General features: G+C 43.9%; 2 protein-coding genes across 3 annotated transcripts; one reads left to right on the top strand and one right to left on the bottom strand.

Moving 5' to 3' along the window:
- Window positions 1–1,352: 1,352 nt before the first annotated feature.
- Window positions 1,353–6,621, bottom strand: Slc45-1 (Solute carrier family 45 member 1). Of its 2 annotated transcripts, none has more exons than XM_017234152.3 (4): window positions 5,667–6,621; window positions 2,255–3,689; window positions 1,896–2,070; window positions 1,353–1,831 (listed from the first exon to the last, which is right to left on the bottom strand). In XM_017234152.3, exons 2-4 carry the CDS (start codon window positions 3,664–3,666, stop codon window positions 1,610–1,612), a joined length of 1,809 nt encoding a protein of 602 aa, XP_017089641.2. In that variant the 5' UTR covers window positions 3,667–3,689; window positions 5,667–6,621; the 3' UTR covers window positions 1,353–1,609. The 2 variants fall into 2 exon arrangements, with proteins under 2 accessions (XP_017089641.2, XP_017089642.2); XM_017234153.3 differs by lacking the exon at window positions 5,667–6,621 and adding an exon at window positions 4,348–4,607.
- A 2,829-nt stretch (window positions 6,622–9,450) lies between these two features.
- Window positions 9,451–12,678, top strand: LOC108120467 (sodium-dependent nutrient amino acid transporter 1). The gene is made up of 6 exons (XM_017234164.3): window positions 9,451–9,784; window positions 10,210–10,284; window positions 10,345–10,672; window positions 10,727–11,797; window positions 12,046–12,222; window positions 12,275–12,678. Exons 2-6 carry the CDS (start codon window positions 10,222–10,224, stop codon window positions 12,529–12,531), a joined length of 1,896 nt encoding a protein of 631 aa, XP_017089653.2. The 5' UTR covers window positions 9,451–9,784; window positions 10,210–10,221; the 3' UTR covers window positions 12,532–12,678.
- Window positions 12,679–27,704: the final 15,026 nt, after the last annotated feature.

Genomic DNA, 27,704 nt, shown 5'->3' with positions numbered 1-27,704 from the left:
TATCCTGCACACTTGTCAGCAACATCTCAACCCATCTCACCGACAATCCTTGTCGGCAGGTAAACAATTCTAATGCATATGCTTTTTGGTCGGGCATTCGAGATGGGATGGGATGGATGGGGGAAGGATACGGGGCTGCACTTCCGGCACGCATGAGATGGCGGACTTACGTCACAGATCGTCAGCATCAAGAATCGGTAGATGGGCGGGTGAATAAATGGTGCACGTGTTTCCCTTTTCAGAGTCTCGGAATCAAATCTGAAATGAATTTACCTTTGTTGATTTGCGACGGCTTTTGCATTTTGGCTTATTACATACAGACTAACATGCTCAGACTGAGACCCAAAACTCAGGGCAAAACTGAGCAAAACGAAGACACTAACGTGGCTTGTTGATTTGCCGGCAAACCCCTAGCGATTGCTTGCCAGGATTCCGGAATGAGCTCAAGACAAATGTAAATATTTTTTAGTGCTCACTCAACGAAATGGGACTGGGAAAAGGGAAAGGACAAAAAGGGGCTGGGCTCTGGGTCTTATGATGGATGATTGTGTGCTTCCTGTAGATTTGTAGCCGCCGATAAACTCAATTTGTTTGCGCTTTAGTGGATGGGGCGGATGGCATGGCATGAGCTCGCATTACGCATACGCCGTGTGTGCCGGGCAACGCAACTCGATTTGCCATTCGAAGACGCTTCTGATTGTCAAAGTTTTTAAAGCCGATACTTACGCTAGTGTCTTCTCAACAACTTGTCGTGAAGAATTTATTTTCAATTTGATGAGAACTTGGCTTTTTGTCGCCCATTTCGCTTTTCATGTCTCTAGCGATTGCGATGAGTGTGTGTTTTGTCTTATTTTCTTTTAGTTTTATTAAGACAGTTGCCCCAAGAATTCTCCTTTTTTTACGACTCTCCAATGACTTATAGTCTCGGGGAACGATGAGCCATATACTTTCAACTTATTTCCCAATTATTGTTTATACTTTACACTACACTATTCAAAATTCGTTTTCTTTACGGCCATCCACAAAAAACGAAATGCCAGTACTGCAAGCCAGGAAGGGGAATTTAATTGCTTTATTCGCACTAGAGGATGGAACAGTGCTCTCGCAAAATTATTAAATGCTATTTATCACTCAGGCGACAACGGAAATGTGTCTCTGACACTTACAAGAATCCCAAAGGATCGCAAGGAGGTAAGGAGGCATGTGCAGCTGCTAAGGAAATTGGCAGCATCTGGGAAAAAAAATTGCACTCGAGGAAATTAAAAGTTGCATTTGAAATGCCATGCACGAGCGTAAAAACTAATATCCGCCCATAGGTTCATTGTTATAATTCCTTGGACTAAGAAAAGGACTCGGAATAAAGGATTTCTTTATTAAAATTTTATTTATAAGACAATAAAAAAAAAACAAACACAAGCACAATTATATTCTCAACCTTAGACTATGCCACAACATTGTGAGTGCAGTCGCAGATACTGCCAAAAAGTAGGCAAAGATACACAACTAACTGCTAGATACATGTACTACAGCCATGTAAAATTCATGTAAGCTATTTGTTAATGACACAAGATGGATTATATGTATACAGGATCGATAATCCGGCCTGTCCCTAGACGTACAGGACGAACAGGGCGGCAATGGCTGCCATGAAGGACAGGAAAGTCGACAAGTAGAGTACGGCACAGGTGGTTTCCATCCAGGAGATGAGAGGTCCTACGGAGAGGGACACAATCAGCTGGGCAATAAACACCATGCTGCTGATGATGGCCACATCGGTTCCCAAGCCACGAGCCTGCTTCAAAGGCACTGTTTCACCATTTTTCACAGCAAACTGTTTGGGGAAAAATATTTATTAAAAATATTATTGTATAGAATTCAGTTTTTTTATAACTTACGCAATTTTTGGCATGATAGTTGGCCACTAGAATAAAGGGCACTGTGAAGATGGTTCCATAGAGTATTCCCGCAGAGGTACTGAATACTAGAACACCCCACTTGGTGGGCCACAAGCCGAGAACCAGCATTCCAATTCCATAGTAAATCATGCCACTAATGTAGACAGCCTTGGTTCTGAAATGGATTGAGGAAATAATATTCAAGACTCGTAAAAACAATCATTTTTGTATTTTTAATGTAATTTTAATGATTTTAGATTGTGTTTTAATCTATAGCTTGCTTTAATTGCTTACTAGTTAACGACAAGCTTTATCAAAAAACGGAAATAAAGGTCTAGCAAAAGTACTTGTAAACTCACCCAAACCACTTCATCAACTTGGTGACGGAGAGGGAGTATATCGAACAGGAAAATGCATAAATGGACATGCCCCAGCATCCGAAACGGACTCCGGCCTCGTAGTTGAGAGCCGCCTCCGAGCCGGGAGCTGCTGTCGGATCACCGTGGAACACTGCCTCGCCCACAAAGTCCGTGAAGTAGAGGCAGTAGGTGACGTGACCCATCCAGCAGAAGAGATTCGTCAGGGCCAGCATCCGCATGGAGTAGGGCATAATGAAGATGCTCTTAAGATAGGCCTTCAGGCTGACAGGAGCATCCATTTCTGAGTCCGACTGGGTCTCCACATCCTGGGCCTTGTTCTGCTTCTCCAGGGCCGGAGAGTACCCATTCTGGTAACTGCCCTGCAGGGCCTCCATCTTCTTAGGGTCATCATTGGCCATTTGCAGCTCCAACTGTGTGGTCTCTTGGATGTAAAAGATGGCATTGTTGTTTTTCTTCAGCTCCTTCTTGATGGCCTTCTCGGAGAGTGGCCGCAGCAGTTCGTCCTTTTCAATTAGAGGCAAGGGGATCTCCCGGAAAGTGGTCACCGTGATTAGGTAGCATATCACAAAAATAATGGTAACCAAGGTGAAGACAGTGGGAACGTTTCCTCCCATAAAGGTGCCGATGTGGGTCGTCTCCCAGTCCACGCCTCCGATGGCATAGCCGATGGTGCCTCCAAAGCCAGCGAAGAGGGCAAACATGGTCATGGCCTTGGGCTGCTCCTCGGGCACACACATGTCCAGGAGATAGGTGCGAGCTGGGGTTTGGCAGGTATCCGCATCAAAGTCCAGCAGCACCATGCCCAGGATCGTAAGGATAACCGCAAACTTGAAGTCCGAGGCCTTGGGTCCACTGGTGGCTTCTTCCGAAACCAGAGCAGCCACTGATCCGTCTCCGGCAAAGGATATATTTAAGGCAGCCGCATCAGCATAGCTGTAGCCAGCATCGCCCAGCAATAGTCCCAGATCCTTGCCGTAGGGAACCAATATCAGGCCGCACAGGATTCCAAAGGATAAAATCGATATAATAGGACGTCGGCGGCCCCACTTAAGTTTGCAGCGATCACTGATGCTGCCCAGCAGTGGCGACACAAAGAATCCAATCAGCGGCGACAGGCCCCAGGTCATGGACATATGCTTGTGGTCCACGCCGATCTGCAGCAGGATGGGAGACACAAAGCTTGTCTCCGCCGCATAGGCAAACTCAATGGCCATGGCAATGGCCGAGAGCCGGAACATCTCGAAGCGGGTCTTCCGGCGGAAGACGTGCGAATAGTCCTGCTCCTGCTCGCTGGCATGGTTCTCGCGGGTCTTCAGCATGTACTTGATCATCGGGTTCTTGGCCGAGGACAGCTGGTCTGCCTTCGAGGCATCGGCCGTGACTCCAACCATATTGATTCAAGGTTTTTTTGGTTCTGAAATGGAAATAAGGGGTCTTAGTTTAATAAAAATCTTATACTGTTTCAAATACTTCTTTAAGATTATTTTCGGTGAGGAACTAAATGAATGCCATGCTTTTTGGATTTCTTATTAATGCCTAATTAGGCACATGTGATGTAGTCATATATTTCCTATCTCAATCTTTAATAACCAGATGAAAAAATGCAATAAGAACGCAATCCGTGATGTTTTCCCATGTCAAGTAGGGCTCGGCGAGACATTGAACCGATTAAACTAGAAACATCTGGTGCGGCACGTCGAAGAAGCGCCAAAGATCTCTGATTAATTGAGCTGGGGCGATCGGTGCAGGGGCAGAATATATATGAATATGAATTTCAATTTCAATTCAATTGCACTGATGCTCTCGATTTGTGTCACTTGCGACACACAAAGTGCGAACCCTGAACAGAGGCTATTTGTTTACAAACAAATTCAATCACTTCGGGGGAAGAAAAACGAAAGTGAATTGTGTGACTCGCTTGGCTTATCGCTGGTTTGGCGAAATCGAAACTCAGGCAGGAATGAGTTCACAGACCCGAAATTCCCATTAAAACATAGTCTGGAGAATATGGGACCATAAAAGAAAATTCCATTCTTTTTTAAATTAGATTAGGCTTAGATGGGGCCACTTACTTTAGATCTTAGTTAACTAATATCACAATTTACAAAGTCAGTCACCAGGTAGTTGATATATATCACTTGATTAATTTCACTTCTGTTTGAATTTAACAATTAGCCACATTTTCGAGTTACTGCGAAGAAACACTTTTGCCAATTTAGGGTTCAAGCGGATTATATTGGGTTCAATTGTATCTTTTGTGGCGATCAGCAAATAGTTTTATGTCCGACACGAAAACTTTCCAGCAACCAAATCGTCGCGTGTCCAAATCGCAACTGCGACTGGGTCTCAAAATCGCCTCTAGAGTAGTGTCTCTGGGTTTCTCTACCGTATCTCAAGACTCAAGACCCGAGTCTGTCTCGTCCGAGTGCCGTCTTTGAGCCATTGACCAAATCTCGTTATCTGCCGCAACAACAAGAATAATAATAAATTAACAATAAAAGCGGCGAATAAATTTAAAATACAAAACATCTAATTTGTACGCCGGCGGCTCGAGTGTCATTTAATTGAGACAAGTTGCGGGTCATTTATGTGGGCGGAATCCTACAGATGGAAAATATCGTAAACCACCTATATATTTTCCTGTAATTTTGGGCCGAAAGATTTGGCCAAGGGTTAGATGACCGGCAGTTTTTGGCCTGAATATGCATGAGTGTTCGCAGAAGCACGGGGTCCGTAATCAGAAATCGGCTCAGACTAGGTCAATAAATGTATAAATAAACACCAACCGAACATCAGGCACATCAACAAAAAAAAAACTCAAACTCAAATCAAGAAATCAAGAAACTTTTCAAATTAATTAAGTCGCCGCTTGGCATTAATTGGTTGTTACTATTAGGAAGTCACTTGATAAGCGCTCGTCTGTTGACAACTCTTGACGTCTTTTTTGAGTGAATCATTCTTTGGGGGGGATTGGGGTCAAGGTTATTATGGGGATCCCACTTTGATTAGGCCTAGGAGGAAGTAGTTTGCATTCCACTCCCCGTTAGCCCATCAAAATGCAAAATTCACACGTCTTTCGAGCTGAATTCCATTGTTGTTTGGCGATTAAACAGTTTTGCAATTAAGTTTGTACTGTTTATGCATATTGCTTTATTGTGGGGGGTGTGAACCGGCTGTGGCAGATGATACCCTATCCATCAGTTGGGCCTAACATATAGGCAGTTTAATTAAACATCCATTGGAGTGTAATTGATCCTCTTATTGTGAGCAGGCATGAACCGTGTTATTAGCTTAATTATGGGATCGAATTCACAAGAAATTGTTAAAACAAAGGGAGTTTAAGTGCTAACTTAAGTATTTAATACCATTATCTTTGGAAAGCAAGACTCACCTGGTTGTTGCCTAAAATCCTTTGATCCTCCAACAGCTCACGCTCTCTCACCAAAGCAAAGGTTCTTATGTTTTTGAAATATTTTAGTTTAATATTTGATTTATTTACGTTTCTGTTTTATTGATTTATTACGATCACTGTCACTGTTCTGAATTAGTTTACTCACTTCTAGGGATATGCTTTAGTGTCAATAAATTATACTCCGTTAAAGTTTTTCTCTTGCACAGATTGTTGAACATAAAATAGATTTCGATTTTTTTCAACTTTAATTGTTTCTGTTTTTGTTGCTTTGAGCGAGAGTGGGCGTGGCTGTTGTGGGCGGGCGGCGGTAACGAATTCACTCTCATAACTTTACCCATCCAGTTGGTGCTGGCGAAAGGCTAACGAAATCAATTTTCGAACCTCGGTCGAATGTTTGTTTGTCCCGAAAAAGTTGTTCCACTCTTGTCCAATGACTTTGTGTGACTTTTAATACGTTTCTTTTTTTCAAGATTTTTGTTTTTTATATTTTTGTGTTGAAATATTTTCACTATCTCTACTCTACCGCCGATGGCTTTGTTTTTCACTGAACTTTTCGCGTTAAATTGCTGACATTGCCGCTTTATGAATACGGCGGCAGCTGTTTACTCCGTTGGCCTTAACGCTGCGAAGATTTTGGCAAGACATGAAAGATATATTTTAATTTTTTGGGCTGACAATTTTCCTGGCTAGCCAACAACGCAATTTCCACGCAACGACACGGTGTCACTTTATCGATACGATCTGCACCAAATGGAAAATTAATTTTCAGTTTTTTTCGTTTTATTTTGGCAGAGATTTGTTGGTTTTTTACGGATGCTTCGGTGACTTTGGTTTATTTTTGGACTACTGCTACCCCACACGTCTGCGTACGACTGGCTGGGATAATGATGATGATCTGGGTCTGGTCTAGCGCGGTCTGCGACTGAATATTGTGCCTGCGAACGCACCAATTTATATAGCATCCATATGTGGCGGCGGGAGCGAATTTTGTATTCCCAGTGCGACTCTCTTTCGGGTCTATCGCCCCCCGCGCCCCACTGCACGCCATCTCTTTCTCGACTAGATGCCCTCTCTCTTTCGCTGCGATCGAAGTCTTATCGCGAGTCCGGTTGGGCCTTTCTTTGTCTTAGGACCAGCAGCCACACGGAGAGAAATGGTTCTATCAAAATTTACATAAATCATAAATCATCAAGATGAAGTGGAAAATAACTTAAGGTTCTAGAAACTCAAACTTATTTTGTTCTCTGCATTTAAAATATTTCTATTTATGTTAATGGTGATGGTATCTATACCTTAACTTATTCCCATTGCAATTAAATTTCATCATTACTATATAATTATTAATTAGCATTATAAATATTTCCTGGTTGTGGGCCAATGTTTTTAACCATGTAACATGTGGTAGTCAGAAGTGGCCTGCAGATTCTGAGCCACCTGAGGCCCAGCTGAGCCCCAGCATGATCACCTGGAATTCAGGCAACAGGGAGCACAGATGAAACTAGTTTCCCAGGCGACGACAGGTTTCAAAAACATGGGCACTGGCTGTCGAGGCTGTGGAGGTTGGATATTGGCTAATACAGAAGGTAATACAGTAGGTTCGGTATGTGCACAGTGATACCCGAGTGATTTTCCGAGGGTGGAACCAAATCCTAGATTACACTATGGGAAATTCCACTTCATTTCGAGTGCTGATTCTCGAGATTATTTATTTAGCTCTTGGCCTTATCATGTCTTGGGCGTGGACGGGCAGTAGCTATCAAATCTCAGTCGGGCGCGACACTTGAATTATTCATATCACCGTAAATAATTGCCAATAATATTTAATAATCTATTATTGGTCACATGAGTTAGACCCTATGTCTGGCTTCTCATGCAGACATGCTCTATAATTACCTCCAAGGACGCTCTCATAAATGCATACGTACTTTAAGTAGAAACAAATCAAACTATGAGATAACACCTTCAGTATCTCACCTCATATTTGATAATATTTGATCTATCATTTAGAATCTATTACCAGATGGAATCGTTTCGGTTCCAGTTGATTTCCAGCCACCTGAGCGTGAGTGGCTTATCTTGCCACTTCAGAGGCAGAGACAACAAATAGATATTCATAGCCAGATATACACATACGCATGTATCTTTGGGAGATATCAGAGAACAATATCCAGGCAACTAACATAAAATAGATATTAGAATATAGAACAAGCCGGTTGTTTGATGGCTTTTGTTCCGACTCCCGTACATTTCAAACTTTCCGTCTCGTTTTCGGCCTCATCAACATGCTAAATTATTCGCCAGAGGAATGACACACAACTTTTTTTTGCCCGCCCCAGACATTTCTTGTTTTTATTGTTCATATGCCGGCAACATGGCAGAGATTCTCGGATTCTCGGATTTTGAGGAGGGCTGTGTTTGTATTAGCTCGCCTTGTGTGTTTGACGGGGAAGTTGACACGAACTATTAGCGGAAATTCGCTACTTTTGCCGCCAACAAGATCTCCAACTGAGGCATCAAATAAAGCGCTGCGAATTATGTAAAAAATAAGTGGTTAGGCCCAGTCGGGTAATGTGGTTATCAAAACCGCCGAGCGGTGGTGGTTTTAGGCCAATGACTTGGCCAACTCCCCCTCTTATTGGGGACATGGATGGAAAAAAATAACAATACCAGTTTAATCAACAAAAAGCTCTATCATATCTGAAAGGGAATAACCATGTAGTATTGATTTTCTATACAAAGATAATAGCTTTTCCATAGAAATTTTGTAATATCTATGGTTATTAGTAATGCAATTTAATATACCCTATTTTAATTTCTGTAAACAATTATTATACATCTCTGATAACCTTAGCTGTTTGTTTGCAATGCGCTGGATGAGTTTAATGTTTATACTTGCAGAAAGTCGTGCCAATTTGATAGCACAAAGCCCGTTATATTGCTCTCAAGGTTATCATTTTGCTGGGATCTTCGATAAGCGCTGACGAAACTTCCAACCTTTTTGATTCTAATCTCCATAAATCTTTCTGTTTGGCTTATATTTAAAACGATGAAAGTACACAGCAACGGATGCGCATAAATAAAGAGTTATACACTCCAGATAAGCAACAAAATAACCCAATAGACGACGGTATAAGCCTAAATAAATTTAAGGGGCTTAAGCGATCTCTGTTTATAAGTGTTTATTTATGAAATCGTTTAAATATCCGTTATGACATTGCTACTAAGTTGATCGTAAACATGGGTGCGTTTCATTTCTTTCACCTTTTGAGAGCTTTCTAAGCGAATGCCTAAAAGTAGGCAAGGGTTTTCGAGAAACTTCAATAAATAAATCAAAATTCGCAAATCGATAAAAATATTTTTTATAATATTTAATTATTTTTTTGTTTCCCCATTAAAGGGCCTTGAACTTCGTCTGGAGGTATATTACCAATCAATTAGGTTGTTTGAAAGTAAACAAGGCTAAAAATTCATTTTAATTAAGCACTTAAAGCGGACAAATCAAAGAATTGGAACCGTTCAAATCCGCTTTGCTGGTCAATCAGTTAAATTAAAGATGCGCCAGCACTGAAAAAAAAGGTGATAATAAAAAAATACCCTTCTAATAACCTGATAGTAAAATATTTGAGTCAAGCAAAGAGAATATTTTTCTCTCAAACCTAGATCATACATAAGTTTTCAGTGTCGCTACTCTCTTGAGCCAAGTCGGGCTCGGCCTGGGAGGGTTCTATAAAAGGGGTAATGGATCCCTTGATTCTCTCCAGACAGTTGTATCCAAGCCGAGGCGGTGGACAGTTCGGAATAAAAAAACATAACTAGCAGGGCCTGATAAAGGGCAGCTTAAAGTGGATATAGGAAGAAACGGTGCCCAGTCGGTGGTGCTTTATTTCATTTGTTTCTGATTTGTTTTTAATCCCAAATTTGTGCAAAAATTGCAAAAAACAGTGTAAAAGTGGATTATTCTATCAAACTTGGTTAAATTTTTATTTAAACTATTGGTTTTGTTTATTATAAATATTGTGCTTTTGTGTCCATGGTGCCGATTGATAACATTTTACAAAATCACGTCTATCTTATCCACGTCAAGAGATACTTGAAAGGTATGGATTTTATTTCAATTGTATATATATTAATAATAATTATATAATTTTTCAATAAAAATACATTAAAGTTACATAGCTTTTTAAAATGAAATTAAATCTCTAGAAACCTTAAATAAATTAAAGGTTAGTGCCTTGGAAAACAATTGTTTCAATCAATTGGATAAACCTCTATTGCATATAGAAATCACTATAAATTATTGCATCAGCCGGAAAATTGATCGAAATATGTATACAGCTCCTCCAGCTGGAGAGGAGTGGACTCGAGCCGGTTTCCCCGGCAAATCAGCGTTTTCGATTTCAAAATAATTCGAAGCGCCATTGACGCCAATTTGAATGCGAATTCGAGAAGCGTCTGAGAATTTGCGCCGCTAGGCCGCCAATGTTTTGATTCCCCAACTTGACTCTCTTTTTTCTTTCCATAGCAACGCACTACGATGAAAGATTTGAAAGCAGAGACCCCAGCGAACGGAAACCTCTCGAAACTGGAGACCAGCAGGGTGAGTTCTCTAAACACCTTCTAAGAATATTCGAAGGAATCATGTTATTATTTTTGTCAGTGTGGCAGCAGTGGGGAGGCGCTGCTAAAGCCATCCACGCCGCCCACGGTCTTGGAATTGTCTGAACTGTCGCCGGACCAGAAGGCCAGAGACAATTGGGGCAGCTCCTTGGAGTTTCTGATGTCCTGCATCGCCCTAAGCGTGGGATTAGGTAACGTGTGGAGATTCCCGTTTACGGCCCTGGAGAATGGAGGTGGTGCCTTTCTGATCCCCTACCTGATCGTTCTGTTTGTGGTGGGGAAGCCGATTTATTACATGGAGATGCTCCTGGGCCAGTTCTCGAGCCGTGGCATTGTGCAGGTCTTTGATTTTGCGCCGCTTATGAGAGGTGAGTCTCCAGGCTACACGATTTGGATAGGTTACTTACGTCTTGGCATTACAGGTGTGGGTTACTCTCAGCTCTTGGCCCTTGGCGTTCTGGCCACGTACTATGCCTCTGTAATGGCTCTAACCCTGCGCTACTTCTTCGACTCCTTTGCGGCGGAGCTGCCCTGGAGCTACTGCCGCCCGGAATGGGGAGATGGCTGTGTGGGTGCCGCCGCCACCGGAGAAGGTCTTCAAGGATCCCTGTCTAAAAATTTCAGCTCATCGAGCCAGCTCTACCTGCAGCGTATTGTGTTGAATGAGACCAGCTCCCTGGAAACAGATGGAATCGGCTATCCCAGTAGCAGCTTGACCCTAATGCTGGCTCTGTCCTGGCTGACAGTAACCCTGATCATCATCAGAGGCGTCAAGAGCTCCGGCAAAGCAGCCTATGTCCTAGCCCTATTCCCCTACGTGGTCATGTTCATCCTGCTGATCAGAGCCGTGACTTTGCCGGGCGCCTATGATGGCGTCATGTACTTTCTGACTCCCCAATGGGACAAGTTACTGGAACCAGTGGTGTGGTACAATGCCGTGACCCAGGTCTTCTTCTCCTTGGCCGTGTGCTTCGGAGTGATCATCATGTACTCCTCGTACAACCGATTCGGACACAATGTCTACCGCGATGCCAATATTGTTACGACCTTGGATACCTTTACCTCCCTGCTCTCGGGAGTGATCATTTTCGGCATCCTGGGCAACCTGGCACACGAGTCCGGCACCAAGGACATTGCCAGCGTAGTGAAGGCTGGTCCTGGCCTGGCTTTCATCTCCTACCCCGAGGCCATTGCCAAGTTCAAGGTGATGCCGCAGATTTTTTCGCTGCTCTTCTTCGCCATGCTCTTCATGCTGGGCGTGGGCAGCAACGTGGGCATGGTCAGCTGTATTATGACGGTTCTGAAGGATCAGTTTGTCAACCTCAAGCTCTGGATAATAGTGGTGTGTCTCTCCGTGATCGGGTTCCTGGTGGGTCTGGTCTACATCACGCCCGGAGGGCAGCACATCATCACCCTGCTGGATTTCCATGGAGTTACTTTTGTTTCCCTGGTGTCGGCCATCTTTGAGCTGATTGCCGTGGGATGGATTTATGGTAAGAAGACTTTACCCTTTTTTATTGTTTATTTATTTTGGATTAATAGAGTTCCAATTGAAACCCTTTTAGAGTCTCATTTTTCTTGAGAGTATAGTTTGTTTTCATTAAACGATTGTTGTAATTAAAACTGGAATTATTCGGTTATAGCTGGTTGAAACCGGATGAGGCTTTTAAGAAATGAAAACAATCAGAAACCTTATATGTAGTATAGACTGAATAATAACTTATTTTTGTTTATTAAAAAGGCACTAAACGTCTTTGCCAAGATGCTGAGTACATGCTGAACATCAAGACCTCAAAATACTACCGCATTTGCTGGTCGATTGTAACTCCAATGGTAATGGTGGTGATTTTGGTCTATACTTTGCTGACAATGCGTCCTTTAAGCTACAATGGCCAAGAGTTTCCACTGCCTTATAGAGGTGTGCTATACCTCTTATTTCTTAGCCACAATCTGACCATTACTTCCCTTAGTTTTCGGCTGGTGTGTCTCTGGAGTTATCATTGGGCAGCTGTTCTACTGGGCCTGTCACGCCAACTACAAGCAGCCAAAGGGTTCGTTGAAGTGCCGTATTAGCAACTCGGCCAAGCCACATGCAGATTGGGGACCTCTGGACTTGAAGCAACTAATGGACTACCAAATGTTCCTCCGTAACAAGGACGATACCAACGCCCGAGGACTCAAACATCGCTGCCTCTGCTACACAGTCGGAGATAGAATCTTCGGCTGAGCAGATATTTTATGTAACCATCCTATATATGTCATATTATGTTGCGTAGTTTCATTTTATTTTATTTCAATTTTTTTTTCTCGCATTTAATATATTTATATTGATTTTATTTATTCAAAATAGAGAATGAAATCAAACAAAAATCAATTATCTCGAAAGTTTACTTTAAAACTAGGCTGGCAAGATGGCCGGATGAAAGTTTCCATTTTTCATTTTTAGGGAGTTAGTATCCTTTTGTTATTTCATTTCGGCAGACGGTAGACGGCAACAAATTGGTTCGACTGGCCAACAAGGTAAGACAATCCGCATGTGAGCCAAAACTTTATCTAAGCAATTTTCAATATTTAAAACTAACAATTAGCAAGACAGCACTTGCCAGCTCCGTCTCCTGGCGTCTCTTTCAGCAACTGAATAGACATTTATTTGAGTTTCAATTTGTTGTGCAAGTTTCACACACTTTGCATAGAGTTTTTGCCCGAAGACCATGTCCGTCCATAGTGGCATGGTGGCATCTTCATTCGCCTGTTTTGTTTGCGGCAGTTGAAAATTAATATGTCGGTTCTCTGGACCTGCAAATGTCTTAATTAAAAGTTATTTTTCCCATACGTTATACAAGCCATTATTTTTTTTGTTTGTTCTGTGTGGCAAACGCAACAAATTGCGTTTTAGGGAATGCACATAAAGTTGTCAAGGACAGGCCAGTCATCCAGCTATCCAGTCAGTCAGTCTGTTAGTCAGTTGGTCTGACATTTCATTTGTCGTCATTGCTGACAAGAGCATTAAGTATACGCCGTGTGGACGGCTGTGGAAAGATTTCATGGCACGGATAAAGAGAGAATGAGCTACTCCAGAGACAACGGCGAGGAAATTAAAAAAGTTACCCTGTAAATGGCTCACGCTCTGATTTCATTGCAAAAGGTGCAAGAAACAATATCAACAAGGAAAAAAACTTGCAAACAACAAGCAACTAACAAGCATTGAAGTTTAATAAAATCCTTCTTAAAGGACTACCCACTACCTCCCACAGCCCAGACTCATTCCCAGTGAAGCACCTCGGTGTCAGCTCCGGCTGCAGCTAATGAAATAACTTTGTGGCAACTTTTCCTTGCCGGAATTTGCTTAAAGCACAAATAAAATAAAATTGCCAAGATTGCAGCTCTCCGCGCAATCAAAGGCGTTCGAAATATTTAAACAGAGTCGGGTAAAAAAACTTTAGTTTTAAGCTTAAGTGCTGCCGCGCAAATCATTTACAATAAGCGGAAATAATTTCTCCCAAAATCCCCACTTCAGAGGGGGGTAGGAGTTGGATGGGTGGCTTGGTTTGTATAATTCGTTGGTGGTGCGGTGATGCACGCAACCGAAAAAGAGAAAACAATTGAGGGCAATTTATTAAACGGGTGCACGGCTTGCAGCGGACAGTTGGTGGAGTTTTTGGTTGCTTCAGGGATCGGGAGGGTAAATCGGATCAACAAGGATACCAAAAATACAAAAAAAAAAAACAACAAAAACCTCACAAAAGGAGAACATGAAACGCGGGAAAATAGAGCAATCGGGAAATGCTTTAAACTTTCATTTTCACAGACTATCAATTATGGAAATTTTTATAGAATGCAATTAAATTTTAACCGCCATGCCTGGGTTAGATGACTGAGCTTTGAACGATGATGGTTGCGGCTTGTTTTCCACTAATTATTGGATATATGTATGTACATAAAAGGAATTCTAAAAATGGTAGGGGTTTCACTAAGAGCTTTTTTAGTTTTTGTGGAAAATATTTCATAAATGGATAGTTGATTATTGAACGTGGCAGGCATCCAAACATAACTGCTCTGTTTGATTTTCCTCTAAAATATTTCACATTCTAAATTAAAGCTGTTGGCATTTTAAAGGCTTCATCCGGTTTTACTTTGGCGGCAAACAAATGCCGCGGTGGGGCAAGGCAGGCAGGACCTGGAATGGATGCAGTCGGCAGGAGTGCGAAAGCTGCTCGTCATGCGTGCTGGCAGCGGGAATCGTTCTGTGACGTTTTCAGCGTTTTTGTTTTGCACTCTGCCCCCCAGGCCCTCAGCCTCCCAGTCGCTGTCCTGCCACTGCCAGGACCTCCGCCATGTTTTCCTCCATTTTCCGGCATCTCCATCGCAGACAGCGTCTGCCTGGGTACGTGAGCCGCTTGAGTGATTCACCTGCTCGCCACCATTTGCATTTTGCATGCTGGAGCAGCAACTGACTCCTGGCTCCCGGCTTCTGACTCCTGGGTCCTACCGGGTGCCTTGGTCCTGGCTGTTAGCTGCGCTGCTGGTAATGGCTGTGACAAGCATTAGGGAATTATTTTAGAGACCTCGCATGTGGCGGCCATTAAAGGACCTCGGGCTGAGCCTGACGATTTGATTTGTAGGCCACACACCTTGGGGGCGAAAAAAAAATGGAAAGGAAAAATAGAGCAATCCTGGAACTATCCGCAAAGAAAGCCAATGCCAAAGTCGTCAGATCTGCTGGGCGAAAAAAAAAGGAAAACCTGCACCTTTTATTGTAATCTGCATTTAAGTGGCTTTCTTTTGTGCTCCTTTCTGGTAAATTCTGGGATGGAGAATTTAGTATTTCTCCCATCTTTTTTTGCACCTCAACTTTTTTGCGCTTTGCACCTTCCAATTTGGCGCACTTTTCTTGGCGACCATTGGCAGCAATTTTTCGGCTAACTGCCGCTCGTTTGAAATGCTAATATGCAACTTTGACGCGATTGCCAGGACGCCGTTTGGCGTTTGCCATTTCGACATTTGGCCATTTTCAGCCATTTTTGGCCAATGCCATTGCCATTTGCCGTGTGCTATGTCCTGGGTGCTGTATTCTCTGTGCTGTCTGCTGGGTGTGCTGTGTGCCGGCAATTGCCAGACAATTTTATTTTCGCTACGCTCATGGGACAAGAGATAAGGGCCGGATGCAATTTTACCCACCAGAGACATCAAAGGGGCTTTAAAGTTAACCCACTTGCGGGTGGCTTTAAGTAACAGCATTTCCTTCTCGTAGCCCCAGAGCTCGTCAAACTGTAATTCTGAATTTCAGACTGCAAGCGAATTACTTTCGGCATCCGGCAAATTGATTGCCATCTGTGGGCCGTAACTCCTCCAGAGTTTCATGCAATTTTCATACAATGCACCCTTTTTTGGCCCCAAAAAGCAACTTTTCTTTTTTATTTTTTTTTTTGAGTATTTCCAGTGCATGCAAATATACGTGAACGTAAAAATTTCCATATAAACTGCTACTGCTGCTGCTACTGGTGCAGTTGCAGTTGCAACTCGCTCCACGGCAATTCAAGTGCAAATATGTTGGCATGCCGCACTTGAGTGTCAAGTTCCCGGCACATGAAACGCAATTGTTATGAATTGGCCAGGCTAGGCGACCCACCGCCCACAGCCAGCCTTGGCCAACAACAAATAGGCCAGCATAAATGCATACGTTGAAGGTGTTGGGGGGGAATGAGCCAACAGTATGCAAATGCAAATGGATAGATCAAACAGACGTCATCGCAGCTGAATGCTGATTGTTTGCCGGCATTTAAAAGCAAGTGCCCGAATTTATATTCCCAGTCGCCGAAAAACAAATTAAGTGTCTTAACCAAAGTGTATATAAAATGGTCTTAAATGTTGATAAGACTATGTTTTAGTTGGATATATATTTTCCAAACTTATATCATCATATGGCAACCTGTCTCATATCAATTGGTTAATGCGCCCTCTGATAGACTTCCTTTTGGTCATCCAATCTTCGGCATGTCGGCCACTTGTTTACTCCTTTCTTAGATGCTTTGTTGCCACCTTTGAGCCTTTTATTGTTTGCGACACTAGACAGATACTCTCCGAGAGTCCCGGCCAAAGCCCAGTCTCAGTCCGAATCTCTTGGGGGGCTAAGCCGAGCAGCAGGACAACAAGTGCAGCTGTCAGAAAGAAGTTTACCGGCCAAAGGCACTGGCTAAGAGGACCAGAAATAACAAATGTTGGGGCGAGGCACACACACAGACAGACGCAAACAAAAAAGGACATGGCACAGGGATAACTGCAACAGCTGGTTCCAGCTCCAGTTCTTGTTTTGCTGTTCCTAGTGCTGGATCACAGGATCCTGGCCACAGAAACGTTGATTGGCCAGCGCCGGAAAAAGAAGTTATAACCATCAAGGCGGAAACGGATGTGGCACAGACGTTTCCGCATTTCGCTCCAGTCAGCAGCACACACACGAAATTATACTTTTAGCCCCGGCGCGTCCGCCTCCCGGCGCACATGCATTTCGCACTCGAAAAGTGCTGCATACTTTCGGGGTGCCCCTGCCACACCTTCTGCGCCATATCCCTTTCTGTGGCACCACCGCACAATGCTTGTCAAATAAAATCATTTTGCATTGCAGAAATACAAATGGAAAAAGAAACTGTAGAACTGGAGAGGGAACTGTGGCAGGGGTTAGTAGTACACGAAGGCAACTGCGTTTAGCGGCTAACCGCAAGCACTTCTAATCAAAATATTAAAGAATTTCCTTATGGCTGCGTCTCTGCGGTTTCTCTGTGTTGCGAAATATTTAAATTCTGCAACTTCGGAGTTGCCTTCTAATTGAATGAGCCGGCCCCGAAGACTTTGTTGTGGCTTTCCCTCCCCCACATCGTTTGGGTTCTCGAACAGGATTCGGGAGGCGGCGCTGGTTGAGCCATAAAAATGGCAACACGTGCTCATAAAACTAGCATTACACGCCGCTTGTGGGGCATTCTCTTTAATAAACAACTTCCTTTGATTATTTCAGAGGAGGAAAAACCCGACCAGCTGCTAAATGGCGCAGAAAGTTCACAGGGTTAACTCTAGTATGGCTATACCTTCACGTCCAACACTGCGTATGCGCAATTATTTTTCTATCTATGTAGCTGAAAGTTGGCTCTTTGAATTCCCATCGTAAGCTTCATATATTTGCCAAAAAAAAAAGAAGGAAACTAATTGCAAGGGTTGGACGACCATAACCGATTTTCAGCACACACTTTATGGCTATATGGAAAGTTTAAATTGCTCTCCAAGCGAATCGCTCTGCCATACCCATTTAAAGCCACCCGTATTGGCGTGGGGGGTGGTGCACTAATTATTTGCATGCAAAATTAAACCGTTAAACAGCTCTGCCATGGAGTACATATACCACCTCCCTACCATCCCTTCGCCTCCTGCCGGGCCGCATCCCTTTGGGAAAACTCACGTTTGGCGGGGAGGCGAATTTGCATCTTTTGTTGCAAAAGTTTCATGGGCCCAAAGTTACATGTTTTGCATTTGACTTGCGCATGGTTGACACGCTCGATGGTCGTTAGGAAGTGGTGGGGGGCCCAGGAGGAGGTAAGCAGACACAGGTAAAGGGTAAAGGGGCAGAGGTGGTTGGAAAAGTGGGGGGAAAACTTTTGTACCTTTGCCGACGGGTAGCGAACGTAGCGCGTATGAAAACTAATAAAGTGTGCAACGTGCAATGGAAAATGGCGGCGTGCTCATTTGCAAACATTGCCAAAGGGGGGCGGGCAGGGGTGCAGAGTGTTGCAACCGGGTGGCAGCAACTTTAGCCAATGCTTTAAAATCCCGCTTCCTTTTCGATTTTTAGTAAATTATTCAAATTCTTTGTATTATCCTATTAAAGTTGAATTGGCTGTCGGAAAAATTAGATCAAAGTCAGTTGATTTTCGCTTTCTTTCCTTTTCTGTTTGTGTCTCATTCATCTGGATATCGTGCCATCTCTTTCGCCCGTTTTGGCACACGCTCCGGGAATTTATGGGGCCAGCGGACGTTGCCAAAAACGGGACAGTTATGCCGTTTGAGATAATTGCATTTTATTGCCCTTTATGCACTACCCGCCTGCTGCACTTAATGCCGGCCCAGGATCGGCCGGGTCTGGCTAAAAGGAATTCTTAAAGTTGGCCATTTATTCCGGCTCCTTTTCGTTTCGATATCTCTGCTGGCGTTGCACTTTTATGGCCGCCATCCAGGAGCGTGAAATTGTTTAAAGTAAAGTTTTGCCAAAGTTTCTGTCCTTGCAGCGAGTTGTGTTGAAAGCTGGCTGCCCCTCCTTTTAGCCACACCCGGCTTACAATGGCCGATTCTTATCGGACATGGCTGAAACGTTTGGCAAATTGTCGCCATAAATAAAAAATATTAACAAAAGCCGGCGATATCATTGTGCCAAATGGCCAGCATTTTTTCGCTGAATTTTTTTCTAGCTCCGCTATTATAATGTCGCATTCCCATAATGTTTAATAGATTGGATTAGCCAGAATCGGATTCGCGAAGTTCGCAACTAATTTGGAGTAAGTTGCCAGGACTTGATGTAAGCTGCGCCTTATCTGCGCTATGAAAATTAGCTGGAATAAGCACTTTATAGCACAGTGGCTGTGGCAAAGTTGTGCCAAATCCTGGTGTCACGTAAATGCCGCAAGGATTGCATCCGACTGCAGCTAATTGGAGCTGGCTGAGCTGAGAGAAAAGGCAAAAAATGTTATGGCACCCGGAGCACGTGAGCCGGGGTAACTGGGAAAACTGAAACTCATTATGGCAGGCAGGCAGGCAGTCTGTGAGTGGTAGAAGGATAAGCCGATTCAGATTGCTTTAATTACTATTATTAAATGCGCCATATCAATAAATTAGATGCAATGCATAATTCCTGGCTCATGCCAAGCATGAGTGTCCTTGTCTGGGCACTCAATCAAATTGAAATCCAAAATGGTCTGATTAGAGGGCGGCGCCAGAGTTGTGAACTCGTGAATAATTAATCCGGGCAAGGACAATATTTGTCTAGCAGCTGCAACCAGCTGTCTAATAAGAAGCCAAAACTCCTTCCCAGTCGGACAGCCAGTCAATAAGGATAATACGATGTTGCCCTGAGAGATCCTGAGACATGGCCCAGCCCAGCCCCCCCCAAAAATTGGTTGTCTTGTGGCTGAAACTTGAGTGCATTTGCTTAAATTGAAAGCTGTCTCACAATCCGGCCGGAGTATCACTACCTGGTCTCAAGATGCTGCCATGTCTTTGCGCCTTTTGTGGCTAATTATGTCATTCATTCGTTTGAGAGACGTGGCTGCTGCTGTTGTGGCAACATTTCTGACACTTGTGTCACCTATTTGGGTTACGTTTTACCAGATGCCTCTGGTCTTTGCTCGTGGAATCTGGTTCACTTGGCTCAATCAACTATTCATTACAATATCCAGCCATCAATCAAGCCGAACGCCAAAAACGAATGAAAGAAACTTTCCCGGCATTTAAATATGCCATGAGACAGAGGCCCGTACACATGTTTAACCTAATGAATTTGCATACGTGAGCAGGCGCGGAGGGTCCGCCCGAGAACACGCACGGTTCCCACGGGAATTGTAGATCAAAAGCGGAGTTTACCAGCCCGTAAGCCCACTCCACGGTTCTGCCGATTGGCATAGCAACGGATTCATTAACTGTCAGTCTTTCTTTTTTTTTTTGCGACGCATGCGACAAATTGGATCTGGTGGAGATGGAAATTTAACAAGGATATATGGCGTTTCCGCTGCCAGAGATTCCAGGATTTCTGAGATTAAAAAAACATTTAGGTGTTGACGCTTATGCTGATTTTGATTTGGATGTCCCTGACTGATGACAAAGGTCCTTTGTGCGGGTTATGCCATTGTGTTCACACTGACCGTGGCGCGAGGAACTCACAGATACCAGGACTGCGATAATTATCAAACAATAAAAACAATAAAGTGCCACGACACCAGAGAAAAATAATGAAAGCTTCAAATAATGCCCCTGCCCAGAGCTGGCAAGGTGGGCAAAGTTTTATCTGCCCCCCACTCATGAAACGAGGTGACCAGCAGGCACAGAAACATCAAAAGGAAGAAGGACCTCCTTGGAGCGGACAAAAGAGCCGCCAAGTGCACTTTGTAAGGAGAGCCGTAAACCGGGCGGCATAAAAGAAAGTGCAGAAAGGGTTTCTCGAGCGATAAGCAGAATTTATTTGTCTGCGGGTATTGACAAGCGACAAGTGGGGTCTTGAGAGTGAAATGTCTGAAGGGTGTGGGAGCGACTCTGACTTCACAACCAACTGACTCCGACTTTGAAATGGAATGCCTTGGACTCATCGGCACAGTGGTCGGCAACTGATTAGCGGCCCGGCGGAGACCGCCACTTAAAATTCCTGGCGGCGCATCGATAATTTATTATGCAACTCTCTGTTTGGCAGACCTTTTGCCTAGGCATTTCGTGCCAATAAAAGATTTACGCCGCCTGAATTTTAAATGCCTTGCTCCGGACTATGGACTCCGAACTACGGCGGAATCCAAGACTAGATACCCCAAAAACGAAAGGAGGACAGCGGTAGCCTCGCTCGCATACACCTGGGAATTTTGTTAATTACGCTGAATAAATGCAGGAAATTCCAAACAGCCCAATCGGGATGGGGCCCGGCTGAATTAGATGTCCTTTGTGCCGGAGATGGCAACCTTCGAGGAGATGGCTCCATAACTCAAAACTCGATAATAATCGAGAGGCAATCAGAATTCGAAATACGCCCCAGACATGTGAACTTATTTATTTATTTCCTTTATAATTCTGCTTATGTTTTTGCCAGGCAGAGGCCTCTGAGGTTTAAAATATTCTCCCATAGACCCATATAAAAATTCCTTTTGTGCCTTATTAAAAAATTCCTGGCCTGCTGGTGACAGGCCGCGGGTGTAGAGGGTCTGGAGGAGAGTCCAGAGGATGGGCTTCCTTCCAGAGCCTTTTGGCCCGTTCCAAAGGAGCCACGCATAAAGAAATCAATCAGGCGGCACAATGCAGGCAGGCTACCAAGCGATAAGTCGCTCAAAATGACTCGACGAACTTGGCGTTTAATGGTCCGTGAAACGTGAAACACTTTTGCTATCTGCCGGAGTCAGGGGTATTGCTTTCTTTTTTCGCCCTCTCCGGCTTTTCACAAAAACTCACATGTAAATGGCGCTAATGCCCGTCTAAGCCATCCCGCCCGAGCCTTTCAACTTTCGAGCATTGAATTATGCATTTTAATTTTGGGCCAGCCCGTCAAAGGCAACGGCACGGAACATTTATTACTCGGCTTTGACTATTTTCAACACTTTAATTTAACTTTCGGGCACTGCATTTCCTTCTTGGCCATTTCTTTACTTGGCCATTTTTCCACTCCGGAACCAGAGTCCCAGTCCCAGTCCCAAGATGTCCGAACAGCTCGTGTGGATCGAAAAGTTTGGGGGATGGATATGGGTGGTGGGGGTTATGGTGTGACTGGGCGGCGTTTGCCTTTGTAATGGACATGTTAGACGATGGCAAAAATGATATATGACTTTTTCATTTCCTTAATGAAATTAACTTGGCCGTTTCGCTCCATCTTTTCGCCCGCTGGACCTGTGGACCGGCGAGGCGGGGCCATTTCTTGCCTTTACATAATGCTAGCCAAATTGCGTTGATTTTTGATGTGGCAACAATTCATTTTGGCTCATTAGTCGGGGCCAGCATGCTGCCAGCCGTCCATATATCATTATCTCAGACTCAGTTTCAGTTTCTGGCTCTGGTTCGCTGGGAGCCTCTCGGTCACAATCTCGGCATATGCAGTCGGGCTTTAATGAAGCACGCTAAAAGCATTTCAGTTCCAGCTGACGGCCTTCGCAGAGCATCGGAGCATCCGCAATTAAACTGAGCCAACTGCCCGGCGAAGGACTTAAGCCGATGTACAATAATTTTAACTTAGCAGCCGAGAACGTCCGGCCGTACGGCCAGGTTTAAGCTTCCTGTTACCTACCCCATCTACCCCTTGCTTCACCTCGATTTCATAGATTATGCGGCTTATGACTGGCCCCGGTAAATGGCCAACTCATGTAAGTTCCTGTCGGCCATCCTCCCAGCCATCGGTGGGTGTGTATCTGTTAGCTGACGGTGAACAATGGGCTTTCTTAAGTCATAACTCCCAGTTAAGAGGTGCTGCACTTTAATTATTTGTATTCGGCAGAGCATGACCTTAAACTGAGCCAAGTCCCAATTAAAGCCAAAGCTGGGCTTTTAATTGGGTTTCAACTAAGTGAGCGGTGGCTGTGCAAAAATTCACAAACATTTCTGCTCCCAAAAATGTTTAATAATGATAACTTTTATTCCTTAAGCCAACAAGAGGGCCAGACAATGGGCCTGAAATAACAAGGGCAAGCCAGTATAGGGCCTCGATTTATATTCCATTCTGTTTCAGCCTGAAGTATCAATTTATCAAAACTCAAGTTGCATTTCTATTGCATTTTGTTATTTTTATAAAGAACTACCATCAGCACTGCTTAGCACTTCGTTTAAGCCTTAAATTGTTTATTTTGACCCAATTAATCTCCGTTGGGGTCCGCAGTTTGAAGTGTTTGGTCCCATTGTGCGTCTGGCGTAAAAAACGAGCCATTTATTTAATTGAAAATTGTCTCCGCTGTCAGCGGCAGCCAGAGGAGAAAAGCAGAAGGGTCTGGTTCTGGTCCGGACTCCTCGCCGGAGCAGACTCCTCGTTATTTCTGGCCCCTTCCCCTCTGGACCCCTTTTTAAGTTTCTGGAGTGCAGTGCATGGGGCCATGGCCACTTGAGAAGCTGGTGGTGCACAGCTGCACTTTTTCATCGCGAGCCGGCGAAACGAAGTCGAGGATCTTGAGAGGACTTGCAGCTATCAGTTGTTTAGACGCGGCGTCTGCCGGGGACAGGGCTTCATCGCATCGCATAGGATATGGTAGGATGAGATGGGATGGCATTCTTCCGGGGCAGGACAGACGGGTGAACATGGCCACGTGCTCCTTCATTATGCCCGGAAGTAATCATAAATTCCACACGCACACGGCGGACGGACAAAACGGAATAATATTTCGCCCAGTGTGTCAGTCAGTTAGTCAGTCAGTCACCCGGGAAGGTTAGTAGTAGCAAAGCCAGTGAGAGTTGGTTAGGAAATATGGCTACCTTTTTGCCACGAAAGTGGATGCGATGGAGTGGGCGTGTGGGTGTTATGCCATCGGGCGCATCGTGTTGCTAATTTATGGCCGAGGAAATGAAAGTGATAGAGCTGAAAGCAGCAGCCACCGGTCGAGTGAGTGCCTCTGGGCTGGCTCCAGTCTCTCGTTCTATCGCTGCTGCTTTACATGGATATAACGTTCGTCCTTCGTCCTGCCGCTGTGTTATTGGCCGGTCAAAGCGAAAGGGGGCACGGGTAGTGGCAAGTGGCACGGGTGAACCGGGAAAGTGTGCCGCTTGACAACTGAAGACAGTGACAAATTAGCTTGGCGCGTGGTTGGTGTGCAATTTGCATAATGAGCCTTTGACAAAGATGTGTGGCCGCCGCACCAGTAGTAGTAGGTGGCTATCTATTTATGACTCTGCTCCGATTTCAGCCGCAATAAAAGCCCAAAAGACACACCAGCCTCCGAAATGAAAATGTCACCCAACACACGCACTCTGACACCTCTTTTCCCCGGCAATTCCCGGCTGTTCGAGGCGGTTGAGCCAAAAGCCATCCACACTTTAAGGCGCTACCCCACCTCCACGCAGACTGGCATATCGAAACTTTCAGCTTGTTTGCTCTGGCTAAAAAGCATTTTCACGTTAACCGAGACGACAACCAAAAGAAGTAAAAAAACTGAGAAAAAGATGGTGAAAGCGTCGAAAGAAACTCTCAGCTTGCAGCTCTCGTTTTTCACGTTTATTTTTTCGGTTCGTTCCTTCACTTTTGAATGCCAAGTGGCAGGAAAGGAGCAACGAAATGTGCTACGGCCTAGAAATTTTTATTGAATGCCTGCAGGTTTTATTGATGTCGTTTAAAGTCGCTCAAGTTGCGCTCCGGCTCGTAAAGACGTCAGCCAAATTACATAGTCCAAAAGTCCAAAAGTGTTGCACGAAGAACGATTTGATTCGTATTCGAAATAAAACCGAAACTCTTTTTGTATGCCACACGGGGGATTTAGCCAGAGTACCCTGGTTCACTAGCGTTTGGCTTTTATGTCACCTCAGTACCCGGCAATGATTGAAAAGTAGTTGCCATAAAGTCGATCCATTTGAATTTAGTGATTTGGCAATCAATTTCATCGCCAGACGACTGCCAAAGGTGAGCAAACAATTTTATGAAATTGACCCGGCTGGGAGTTGATAATGAAGTCGCTCCATTGAGTCGTAATCGATGCATTTGTCAGCTTTTAACGCTGACCCATGACAGAGGCCACAAACATAATTAGACTTTGCAATTTAGAGGCTCACAGTCTAGCAATTGTGCAAGATTAAGATTCTTTCAGGACTGGCCAATTTTCGAGTGCTGGCTTTTGGCCAAAACCGAAGCCGGTCCGTGCGATTCGTCTAATCATTTGGCAATCACAATCAACTTGTTTGCTATCGAAAAAACCAATTATTGACCCAGCTACATGACCACGTAACGTGCAAACAATTGCGGCCATGTTCGAACTTGGCCAGAACCAGTACCAGCACCAGCAGCACCGGACACCGGACACGGGACACCAGAAGACAGAATGTTGAGGCTTTCTGTATTCGCCTGAAATCTCCTCCCTTTTCGCATTTTTTTTTTTTTTTCTGTTGGTCGGTTTCTGTTGGCAGCTGCCAGGGAAATGTGTTACCCATGTTGGGATTATTTATTTATAGGCAGTGTGGGTGGATGACGGGAAACTTGGCAGATTTTTACTCATTTTACTCATTTGGTTTGTCAACCAATTTCGTACATAGTTCTGGGCGGGCCAAAATCTTTCCCATAAATTCTACACTTCCGAAAGTTTTGACATATTTGTTGCTGTTTGTTTTGTTTATTGTAGGGGCTGGGAAAGTTTCATTTGATTTTAAATATTTTCTCTACCCGACAACTGTAAACTTTTTAATGCGCTGGAAATTTGCCTGACAAGTGTTCAACTTTTGTTCAGAATGTGTGTCAAGCTCACCCGATTCCCAGGTGCCCATTCATGCACGCACTCATGAATCTTGAATAAATATAACTAATTTATAGAATTCACTAAGCCAGTGATCGGATGGCCAGGACCAAGCCAGACCAGCCAGAAATTAACTTTGCCACAATTCTCCAGAGTAATTGCAGTGATTGACCTCAGAACCGCAACTGCGGTGGGCTTCTTTCTCCGCTCGCTGCGAACTGGTACCTTCTGGGCAGGCCAGGCCGCAGCCAAATCAGCGTCTGAATGCCATGGCAGTCGGTCTGATTTTGTATATTTTTCATTTCATGGACCAGGCCACAAATTCGCTCCAGGCTTTTATGTCTTAATTTGGAGTCTTTGAATTACAAGTATTTAATAAACCAACTAGCAAACACCTCGGTTAGCTCACAAGCCACACATCAAAGACAACGACTGGCTTATGGTAATTTATCCTCTCGAAAGGATAATACTTTCGAGGCTGTATCATTTGTCGTTTAGCAGCATCACGCGTGGCAGTCGCGTTAATTATATGCAAACACAAACCCTCTCCCGGGCCAAATCCTCTGATGGTTATCAAAAGCCAAGTCGACAAATTAGCCCGGCCAGATGGTTTATCTCCTTCTCCTTCTGCGACTTCATCCGATGATGAACTCTGGAATCCTTGCCGGGCTTTGCGATGCGGCTTAGCTCATATTTTTTTCTAGGCTGGGCTTATTAATTTATTAAGTCGCGCAAACTTTTGTGGCACCCGCACACATTGAGGCATTCAGACAGACGGGCTTAAGTTTTCAGCCAGCAAACAAACAAAACTACAAAAACAATTGGCCAAAAGTTGGCAAGAAGCCGTGGAAAAAGAAATTGTTGGAAAGCCTCTTTGCCAGCGGCGTTTGTCGCTTCAATGTCGCTTAATGTCACCAAACTGCGGGTCTTAATTATGCAGTATCACACACACACACACACCATAGCCACACCCTCTACACCCAGACACACTTACATTATTCTCCACAATTTTTTGATATTTTTTTCTTGCTTAGCCAGTTTATGGTTACTTGAAAATTCAAAAGTTCTGCGGGAAATGAAAGTTGGCGCAATCGTGCAGAAAAGTTCAGAGTGGAAAAAAACAAAGCAACAAAAAGTCTGGCGAAAAAATAACCGGAAAAGGAAAGACCAGGAAAAAATAACTCTCATAAAGTTCGGGGGCATGACACAACTAAATGCATTAACTTTTTTTGTTAGCTGCCTGCACTTTAATCTCATTAAGGGAAGCGACTATAAAAAAAATATCGATTATGTCGTTAATAAATATTGACTCGCCACTCAGTTCGGGCTATTAAATGCAATTTAATGAACGCCACCCCACGCGGCGTATGCGTAATTCGATAGAGCAGTTAATTTAATCGATTTCTGCACTGTTTTCAATCAAATTGAAATGGAATCGTATCTGGAACCCTGTCCAACCGGCCATCTCATCAATATTTATGGTTATTATTATGGCTATTATTATTTATTTTTTAGCCCGAGTGCTGGCAACTAATTAATAAAAGCAATCCTTTTGACTGGAATAAGTTTAAAGATTTCTGTGTTCATTTTTTCTAAAGGGTGCTACATTCACTATCATACAGTAACCTTACGATCGCCATAGCTCTGCCAATTTGTATCAGATCTAGAAACAATATACCAAGTCGCTTCTGGGTTTGCTGATTACAAAATGGGACTTTGTTCTCCGATCGGATGCAAATTGGCAAAGCTATGGCGATCGGAAGGAGCAAAAGTGGGGAAAGTAGGAAAACCCACTATTCCATGGGGGTACCCTTGGAAAAAGTTCGCAAAATTGAGAAACGATATTGAGGCAATGTTTTGAATGAGGAAAGTCGCTTCTGGGTTTGCTGATTACAAAATTGGCAGAAGTATACAAAATAGGAAAACCCACAACTTCATTAGGGGACCCCTAGGAAAAAGTTCGCAAAATTAAAAAACGATATTTTAGCAATGTTTTGAATCAGGAAAGTGGCTTTTGGGCTTGCTGATTACAAAACAGGACTTTGTTTTCCGATCGGATGAAAATTGGCAGAGCTATGGCGATCGGGAGGAGCAAAAGTGGGAAAAGTAGGAAAACTCACTTTTTCATGGGGGTACCCCTAGGGAAAAAGTTCTCAAAATTGAAAAACGATATTTAAGCAATGTTTTGAATGAGGAAAGTCGCTTCTGGGTTAGCTCATTACAAAATGGGACTTTGTTCTCCGATCGGATGCAAATTGCA

This window comes from Drosophila bipectinata, chromosome 3L (assembly GCF_030179905.1).
Source record: "Drosophila bipectinata strain 14024-0381.07 chromosome 3L, DbipHiC1v2, whole genome shotgun sequence".
NCBI lineage: Eukaryota > Metazoa > Arthropoda > Insecta > Diptera > Drosophilidae > Drosophila > Drosophila bipectinata.
The sequence above is the reverse complement of the archived record's forward strand: the minus strand, read 5'-3'. Positions and strand labels throughout refer to the sequence as shown.